Source organism: Oryctolagus cuniculus, chromosome 1, assembly GCF_051225735.1.
Source record: "Oryctolagus cuniculus isolate XC-2025 breed Fujian yellow rabbit chromosome 1, ASM5122573v1, whole genome shotgun sequence".
NCBI classification, from domain to species: Eukaryota; Metazoa; Chordata; class Mammalia; order Lagomorpha; family Leporidae; genus Oryctolagus; species Oryctolagus cuniculus.
This window is the reverse complement of record NC_142867.1, coordinates 63,876,372-63,885,555: the sequence shown is the minus strand read 5'-3', so window position 1 is coordinate 63,885,555 and position 9,184 is coordinate 63,876,372. Positions and strand designations below refer to the sequence as shown.

Here is a 9,184-nt window from a genome sequence, read left to right as displayed (position 1 = left end):
CGCTCGCAGCTGCCACGAGGATCAGGTGATCGTGCCCCTCGTGGAGGCCCTCTGAAAACAACACAAGTGGGAGCGCAAGGCCAGGTGTCCACCCTTCACCTGAGAGCCAAATCTGGGTAGGGTGATAAAAGGTACATCTTCTTGAAAAGTCCTAGGCTGAAAGGAGAAATAGGCTAAAAGTTGTCAACCTAAGTTTCCTAACAGGCCTCTGCTGAAGATCTTTGCATAACTTAACACAGGTCAGAAATCACCTCGTGCGTTTTCGCTAAACTAGCAGAAATGTTCCCAAATTCGAATCTTTAATTGCCACGCCCCATCTTAGCATTTTCCTTCTTGCCACGCCCCTCCGCCGGAACTGCATTTCCCAAAAGGCTCAGGCCACTCTAAGTTACAGTCATTGTGACGCGAATCCCACAGCGTTCTGGGAATTGTAGTCCAACCGTTCTTCAGCTACGGAAAGATCTAAGGCTGTGAACTACGATTCCCGTGAGGTAGTGCGCAATTCCGCCCCGATCGCGGCGTCTTCGAACGCGCCGCGGCAGCCATGTTGGACGTGGCCAGCACAGGGGCCGGCACCAGGGGGTTATCGAAGCAGCTGTCGCGATGCTGGGTACCCTGGTATTGAGAACAGCGCCCGAGCCGCGGCTCCTTCTCCGACTGCTCAGGTCCCCGTCGCTCCGCAGCCGTGGAGGTGCCTCTGGCCGAACCGTGACCACCGGGGACCGCGGGGAGCCGCAGTGGCTGAGGGTGGCCGCCGGGGGGCGCCCTGGACCATTGCCAGCCTTGCTCCCCGGAGGAGGGGCAACCACCGGGGGGCGCCGGGGAAGATGCGCCAAGACCCATGGCCTCGCGGCCGCCGCGTGGGAACACCTTCCTAGCCCTGAAGGAACACTGCCAGGACAGGACAGCTGGAATGAGGTCCCCAACAGAGCCGGCCTCAGCATGTGGGCTCTGGCCATGGCGCTGATGGTTCATTGCTACAGCAAGAGTCCGTCCAACAAGGGTAATTAAAGGGACAGGCTGGGTTCAGGGAAGGGAGAGGTGGGAGGAGTGTACGGGTCTTTGGAGGGTGGGCGGTGCTTGTGGATTTAAACCCGCAGAGCCCCGAGTCTTGGAGCTACCTAGGTGTCACCTGGTTCCGGGAGTAGGGAACTGTATAATCTTCCAGCATAGGTCAGCCTCCCTTTAGGGCATCACTTTGTCCATCTGTACAATGGGCCGTTGCACTAGGAATCTGTTATATTCTGATGTTTTGCCTGTAGAGAATTTGCCCCTGCCCCACAGGTGGCCTGAGAAAGGAGGAGCCTTGGTTCTGATGCCAGCTTGATCCCCCCTTTTATAGTAAAGGAGGCTTTGTCCGTATTCTTACAGCCCTCTTATTGAGCACTGTTGGAGTTCAGGGACCTGCGCTGTGTCCGCCTCCCAGAGTTTTGCTGTGTCCGGTCTCAGGCTTGAGGGGGTGTGCGTGTCGGGGGCTGTTTGATGGCTGAGCCAGCTGGAGCTGAGCAGGGGCCGGGAGGGCAGAGTCACTCGGCTTCTCAGTAGGTTCCTCCAGGGGAAGACTGAGACGAGTGTGCCCAGGTCCCCTGCAGCCCAAGCCCTTGAGACTGGGGCAAGAGGGAGAGAGGAGTCCGTGACTTTCATCTGGGCCGGCTGCAGGGAGAGGGGCTTTGGACTAGGGACCTTGCTTCGGCGTTGTCCAACTCTCCAACTCCCCGCTGTGAATGTGGACTCTTGCCCCCTGCTGAGACGTGCCGTGGTTCTGTACCGTGCAGCAGTTTTGGACACCTTCTGTGTGCGCCCTGTGGGGCCAGGTGTTTTGGAAGCCATCGGGACAGAAAGGCGCGCAGGCAGCCATGCCGAGGGGTTGGTGGGGGGGGCGGGCCAGGAGGGCCTTCCTGTAGGGTTGGACAGCCCCGGAGGGTGGGGAGTTCCAACTTGAGTTCTGCAGGATGAGGCAGGAGAAGGGACGGACAGGGAGCTGGGCCCGGGAGGTGGCTGCTGTCGGCCAGCGGAGCCGGGCCTCCGTCAGTACTTGGCCCGTGTGTCTCGGGCCGGGTCCTAGTCCCCCAGAGGCTTCGGGCACGAAGCTACCAAGCTCGCAGGTCTGCGTGTCGAGGGGCCAGCAGACGGGCAGGCTTGGTTGGAGCACGGGGCCCTTTGGGCTGAGGTGAGAACAGGTGGAGTGGAGCCTGCGTGCCATGCATCAGGGTCTGGAATTTTCTGTAGGCAACGGAGAGCCGCGGAAGGCTCCTGAGCAGGGAGTGTCCTGAGGCCAGTGTGTGTGCGTGGGTTAGAGAGAGGTGTCTGGGGTCTTGCCTGAGAGGTTCCTGGGGGGCTCCACACCGAACCCTGTGGCATGTGAACTGCAGCAAGGGGACCGGGGCCCGGTTGCCAGAATGGATCCGGGGCAATTCCAACCCTTCTGCCTTGCCGGCTGCCCCGTCCCAGCCATGGGGTTCTCAACTGAGGCCCCTAGGAACCAGGAGGCCCTGATTCCAACCCTCGCATTCCTCTCTCAGCTGCGACCTTGCCTGCAGCGTGCCCAGAGCCCTGCAGCTGGTGTCGTGGCCGCAGGTGCAGGTTGCAACAGGACGGGGAGGGCCAGGCAGGGGCCCCTCTGAGAATGGAGAGCGCCCTCGGCAGGAGTTGAGGAAACAGTGTTCCCCTCCAGCTGGCTGGAGTAAGCAGGAGAGAGACTAGGCCCTGGAGGCTGAGCTGAGAAGTGGGGGTGGAGGCACCAGCATCTGAGCCACAGAGCTGGCTTTTCATATGCATGTTGCACTGGGTATCTTACCCCTGTTGTACAGATAAGGAAACTGAGGCCCAGGAGGCGTGGTGGGCTGTCCAGGTCGCGGGCACAGCAATGGTGGCAGGACTGGGACTATAGCCCAAGCTGTCAGCCTGCAGAGCCTGCCCTTTCTGCCCTGCCTCGGGGCGTTCTGTGCTTCGATGCGTGGTTCTCTGGGCGAGACAGAGCTGCCGAGGCAGGACTGTCTGTGCATTGGTGCAGTGCCCAACAGTGTGGACAGAACCAGCTGGGCACAGAGCGAGGTGTGGACTGTTTGAAGGGAGTGTACCGCTACTTTTTTACCTTTGAATTTTCCTCAGCGAGGCAGTTTTTCTTTGTGGTCACAAGGGGGCGCCAACAGCCTGCAAGCGGCCCCTGAGGCAGGCTTGTGCCTTGCTTTTCTTCTGGGCCTGGTGATTCTTCCGTGATCTGAGCCTGTGCTTTGGGTCTCCCTCACTGGGCTTGGTGAGGGACACTCTGCAGGGTTTTCACCATCGTTTCCCCCTGGCATCGCTGTGAGGCTGGCAGCCGAGGGTTACTGTCCGGCTCTAGTCAGAGGGAGGGGCTGCCACTGTCGCAGGATGAGTTGGTGTCCTGCCCCTCCCCAGCCCATCCCTCCCTTTAGACAAGTGGCCGTGACAGCCCGGTTCAGAACGGGGCTGAAGCAGTGGAGCTGGGGAGACCGTGGGAGGGTTGCGTAGTCAGTAATAACCATGGCAGCAGCTTCCAGAGCCGTCTGCTTGTGAAGAGGGAAGGGCTGCACACACTGAGTGTTTTCTGCAGGTGAGACACAGTGCCCCCGTGTCCCCTGCGTGGGGAGAGGAGTTCAGAGTCTGGGCTCTGTGGTGGGAAGGTGTGGAAGTCAGGCTGTTAACAGCTGGGGGAGGGGCTGATTCTCAGGCTCTTTAGACGCCAGCTGGCGCTTGTTAAAGCTCAGCTTCTGAAGGGCCTCCACGCCCACTGGCTGGGCCTCGGGGCAGCCCTGGTGGGGGGGTCCTGCCCGGGATCTGACCGTTGCCCCCTCTTTCTCCAGATGCAGCCCTGATGGAAGCTGCCCGGGCCAACAACGTGCAGGAGGTCAGCAGGTGAGTGTCGGCCCGTGGGAGGGGCCGAGCAGGGTGAGCCCTGCCTCTGGTGGTGACCATGTCTTGGAGGAGATTTCAGCCTAGGTTGAGGCTGTCCCCACAGAGACCCCTGGCTGCCCTGGCCCAGGTCAGCCCTCATCTTTTGGGCAGTGAGTCAGCCCCGACTTGCCCGATTCTTCAGCTGTTTGAGCCCTCACGGGCAGGGTCTGGAGGCCTTTCCATTTGTGTGGTTCCTCTCGAAATCCTCCAGTTTGTTCTGGTTTCTCTGTGCGAGTGTTACTGCTGCTGCCAGGGCAGGGTGCAGCCGGGCATGCCCGGAGAGGCCTGGGGGTCTGGGGGCAGCTGGGAGAGGCCTTTTGCCATGAGGTCTTCTGGGCTTTCAGGGCCCTGCCTGCTGGGCCCCTTCCCAGAGCGACTTGCATTCAGCCTCATGGCTCTCCTGTGGTGTGCCCCACTGCGGTCCCAGCTGCCTGTCTGGTCTTTCCTCTAGAGCAGCTGGGCAGCTGCCAGTTCCAGGTTTATTTGGGGGTCTGAAGGCTTCTTTAAGACTACAGTGGAAAACTAAGGGGCAGCGTGCCGGCTTTTGGAGCAGTGACCATGGTTGGATTTGAGGCTTACACTTGGGCAAGGGCAGGGCTCCACGCAGAGCTCAGCCTGGCGCCTGTGTCCAGGATGGATGCCCAGACCGGGGCCAGCAGAAGGCGTTAGTTATGGGGCTGTTGGTTGGGGGCAGAGGTCTTTATCTTGGAAGACTGCAGCCTGACCTTGGCCTCTGTTGGCCCTTTGTGATGGCTTGTTGGCGTGGGACACCCCCTTCCCTGCTGTCACAGTTGGCGTTTAGACAGGAAGTCGAGAGTTTGCCCTTGGTGCCCTCCCCGCTCCAGCTGCCTGACGATGCAAGTGTGGAAAGGCAGCCGCAGCCCCACCAAGACTTACTGCTTTGATTCCCTTTCATTTTATCTGCAGCATTATTATTGATTCTCAAGGGTGCTTTTGAGTATTAATGTGCAAGGCTCAGTTTTTAATAAACCACTCTTAGAAGTATGGGCTGGGAGTTGTTTTGTAGCCAAATAAATTTGATGGAGCAATAGTTTAATAAACATGCAATGATGCATCTTAAAGACCAAGCCGAGATGTCATCTTGTTGTTATCAGAGCCATTCATTACCACAGGCCGCGCAGCGCTTCCTCCCCGCCGTTCTGCTGCAGTGCGGGGGCGAGGGGCGGACAGGCCCTGCTGACTCCGCCTCACCTCTTGCTCTGTGCTTTCAGTGGGCGTGGTTCCCGAACTCACACAGGTGGTGAAGCCCCAGCATCAAGGGTGGATGGTTCCGGGAGGGTGGGGGCTTGCTGCAGCTGTAGCTCTCGGGAGGCCAGGTGGGAGAGCTGTAGGTCACGGGGGCGTGCCCTCAGAAGCAGTGCACGGGAGGGTTGGTGATAAACCTTGGGTTGGCCCAGCTGCTCGCCCAGCTGCTTCCGTGCACGTTCTGCCTTCTCCGTCCTCTGGCCTCGCCAGTGGCCAAGCCCGCGCCTTGGACTGTGAGCCTCCAGGACCGCGGGCCAGCATCAGCTGCTTCCTCTCTGAGTAGCCAGCGGCAGGAACTGAGTTACGGGGATGAGAAGCTGACCGACACACATAGGCGGCTGCCCACTCTGCCCGCTGAGGCTCCCTCTGGCAACTCAGTGTAGGCGGCACTGTTGCAGAGTGGCAGCGCTGGAACCCACCTCTGGGAGGCTGACTTTGCCCACGTCCACCGAGCCCCCAGCTGCTCTTGTCAGTACACTGGTTTCTGGTAGCAGTTAGACACCTGCCCAGAGTCCAGGGTGGAACTGAACTTACCGGGTACGTGTGTGAGTGTTCACTCTGCGGGTGTGGATCGTCTCTGCCCCTTGTCCCAGCTCTCGGAGCCAGCGTGCCTCCACAGAATTTTCTCACTCCATGTAAGGTGGTCAGAGATGGGCAGAGGCAGGAAGCAGGCGATGCTGGGCCAGCCCGGGCAGCATGCTGAGGCTGCTCAGTGGGTCTTGTACAGGCTGTGAGGGGGAGTGATCCGAGGGGCTGGCCTGCACTGGGCTGGCCACGCCCAGGGCAGGGGTAGATGTGGGAGGTCTTGAGCAGGGGAAAGATCCCGGTGAGGGTGAGGGCTATTTCAGAGGGTGCACACAGGTCTGGGAAGACAGACTGGGCGGGGGGGGGGGGGGGGGGTGAAGGGCAGGGTCAGGACATCCTCCTCCACCCACAGCAGACCTTGCTTATGAATGAGTGGGCTCTGCAGGGGATGGGTGGTCCAGGTTCTGGTCTCAAGAGAACAGACTTACAACCTGCTAGTAACAGTTGCTGCTGCCTGGGGGAGGATGTGGAGGGAGCTTCCCTGGATTCCTCCAGCGGGTCTGCGCCCAGGCTTCCCAGGGCCTGGCCTTTACATAGGCTGGGCCTTTGCACAGGCTGTCGTGCTGCTCTCTGTTCCTGCCTCCACGTGTCCTGGCCCTTAGCTCTGCCCAGCAGACCTGCGGGGGACAAGATGGAGTCTCACTCGCAGTTAGAGTTCAGTGAGGCGGGTGCAGTGGTTAGGCTGCTGCTTGGGTCGAGTCTCAGCTCTGCTTCCAATCCAGCTTCGTGCTAACACATCCCCAGGAGGGCAGCAGATGATGGCTCAGGTACTTGGGTCCCTGTCACGCATGTACAAAACCCAGATGGAGTTTCAGGCTCTTGACTTGGCATAGTCGGTTATCACAGACATTTGGGGGAGTGAACATTTCTCTCTCTCTGTCTCCCTCTCTCCCCTTCCCCTACTTCAAATAAATAAAAATTAAATTTTTTTAATGTGCTCATAGTTTGCACATGGTTGAGTCACCCTGCATGTGATCAGCGTGGTCAGGGATACGTTGACTGGAACAGATCGCAGGCCTGGTGAATAATACTGGCCTCTAACCCCCCTTCACCCATGTCCTCTGCAGCTCTGTGCTATGAGGGTCTCTGCATTGACTCACCCAGCCCCCGAGCTTTGGGAGCATTGGGCTGGGCCAGGGTAGCCGCCTGAGGCCTGTGTGCTTAGGGGAGGTGCTTCATCATCCTTAAGGACAGCCTGGAATGCAGGCCCTCGCACACAGCACCCACTGGTCTGCGCTTACCACCCGCTTACCACCCTGCCCTGCATCCTGCCATCCAACCACCCTGCCCTGCAGCCTGCCTTAGGAAGCCCTCCTCACTGCCTCCGGCTCCGTGTATTGTCTTCTTCCCTCCCTTCCTGTGAAAGTCATCTTGGATGGGCCAGGCCAGCCTGAGGCTGAAGAATGATTGGAGCTCAGGACCGAGGGGCAAGCAGTTCACACCCAGAAAGCCGCAGGGTTCCCCTGATTGCTCGGGGGTCCAGTGTGAGGCCGTCAGCCCAGCCGCCCTGGACCGTGGCTCTGAAGGGCCGCACTGCTCACCTGCTTTGTGTAGCGCCTGAGGGCAAGGGCAAGGGCAGGCCGTCCCATACGCGGCACCTTGTTCCTGTGTTACAGAGTGTGTGGCCCAGAGCTCACCTTAAACCATTGCCACGTGGGCCTCCCCTGGTGCAGAGCAAGGTCTGCTTTCCCAGCGTCTCACCCTGTTCCTCTGGACAACTCATTTGCTTCTTAGTGACTTTTTTCTTTCTTTGCTTTTTACTGATTTTCGGTATAAATGAGGCAAGCAGCCCCGAGTCTTTGTCCAACCCCCTACTGGCTGTACCAGAGAGACTGGGTCTCTTCTTCCCTACCCCCACCCCACCCCCCCTTGGGCACCCATTTCCTCCCTTCTCCCCAGGGCACCTGAACCTTGTAAGCTCATCCAGCTCTGGCTCTTGGCAAGTGGAAGCCTAAACCATCCTGTGTGTCAGCAGTGTGAGCAAACCTGAGCTCCGCGCCTGGACTCAGGAGGCACTCACCTGAAACCCAGGGCAGGGGTGGGCTGAAGGCACATCTGTCGTGTGAGCAGCCTGTTTGCCCAGCAGAGATCCCTTTCCCTGCAGAGCAGACTGGATGAAAGCCAAGACCCCTGCCCATTTCCTTCCTCCCGGCAGGCATGGGGCCTCTGCTGAGTGTTTAACTCGGTCGTGCCTTAGCCCAAAGCAGCCTCTTGAAGGCTGCCTGGTGGTACCAATCTTAAAACTTGGACTGCTGCCCTTTCTCCCCAGGGTTCGTCTGCCGCTGAGCTCCTGCCAGATGCTGGCCCCTGCTGGGCAGGCGTGGTTCCCGTCCCAAGGACAGGGTGTGGGGTAGACTACGTTACCAGTTTGAGCAGTGCTGTGACCGCCAGAGCCCACAAGATACCCCCTCCAGCTTCCTAATGGCACCTGACTGGAGTCTTAGAGTATCAGTAAGGCTTAGGAAGTAGGAGGGGAAGGCATTTAGGCAAAGGGACAGCCTGAGTGGTGGCACCTGGGAAGTGTAGAGGGCGGGACCTGGTAAGTTGCTGGCTGCTGCTGGCTCCCTAGGAGGGACTGGACGTAGGGCTCCGGCCCTGGAGGGCGTGGACTGACTGTTCATTTGTCCCTTGGTAGCCGTGTGCCTAGGCTGTGCTGTGGGCCTTGAGCCTAGTGTGGGGGAGGGAGGATGGCAGCACGTTGAGGGGAGCAGTCCCTGCCCTGAAGGGGCTCACATCCCCTTTGTGAGGACAGAGGAAAGTGAGACCCAGGGCCGGGCGTTTAGCCTAGTGGTTAAGAGCCCTGGGTCTCCACATCCATGCGCCTGGGTTTGATGCCCAGCTGTGGCTTTTGATTCCTGCTTTCTTTTTTTCTAAAGATTTATTCATTTACTTGAAAGTCAGAGTTACACAGAGAGAGAAGCAGAGGCAGAGAGAGAGAGGCCTTCTATCTACTGGTTCACTCCCCAGATGGCTGCAACGGCCGGAGCTGCGCTGATCCAAAGCCAGGAGCCTCTTCCAGGTCTCCCACGTGGGTGCAGGGGCCCAAGGACTTGGGCCAGCTTCCACTGCTTTCCCAGGCTGTAGCAGAGAGCTGGAGGGGAAGTGGAGCAGCCAGATTTGAACCGGTGCCCATATAGGATGCCAGCACTGCATGCGGTGGCCCTACCCGCTATGCCACAGCACCAGCCCCGATTCCTGCTTTCTGCTAAGACAGACCCTGGGGTTGTTGGCTCAACGTGGATTGAGTTCTTGGCTCCCAGCTTTTGCTATGTCCAGCTCCTGTTATGGACATTGGACATATTTGGGAGTGAACCCAAAGGTAGGAGTGCTGTCTCTGTCTGCCTCTCAAATTAGTAAAAACAAACAAACAAACAAAAAAAAAAAACAAGGCACACATTGCCTTTCTTCTGTGAGCCTA

The 9,184-nt window shown here is 58.9% G+C and overlaps 1 protein-coding gene across 5 annotated transcripts in view; it reads left to right on the top strand.

Annotated features, from left to right (window-relative positions):
- The first annotated feature begins 487 nt into the window (after positions 1-487).
- The window catches only part of CLPB (ClpB family mitochondrial disaggregase), a 140,694-nt gene continuing 131,997 nt past the window's right edge, over positions 488-9,184 (top strand). The window contains exons 1-2 of one of the 5 annotated variants that reach the window (XM_002708715.6): positions 488-1,003; positions 3,825-3,876. In XM_002708715.6, coding sequence (XP_002708761.3) covers positions 604-1,003; positions 3,825-3,876 — 452 coding nt within the window. In that variant the 5' untranslated portion in view covers positions 488-603. Of the gene's footprint in view, positions 1,004-2,078; positions 2,171-3,409; positions 3,575-3,824; positions 3,877-9,184 lie in introns of those variants that run through there. The other 4 variants (XM_008264387.5, XM_089330372.1, XM_089330374.1 and 1 more) reach the window with 4 other exon arrangements.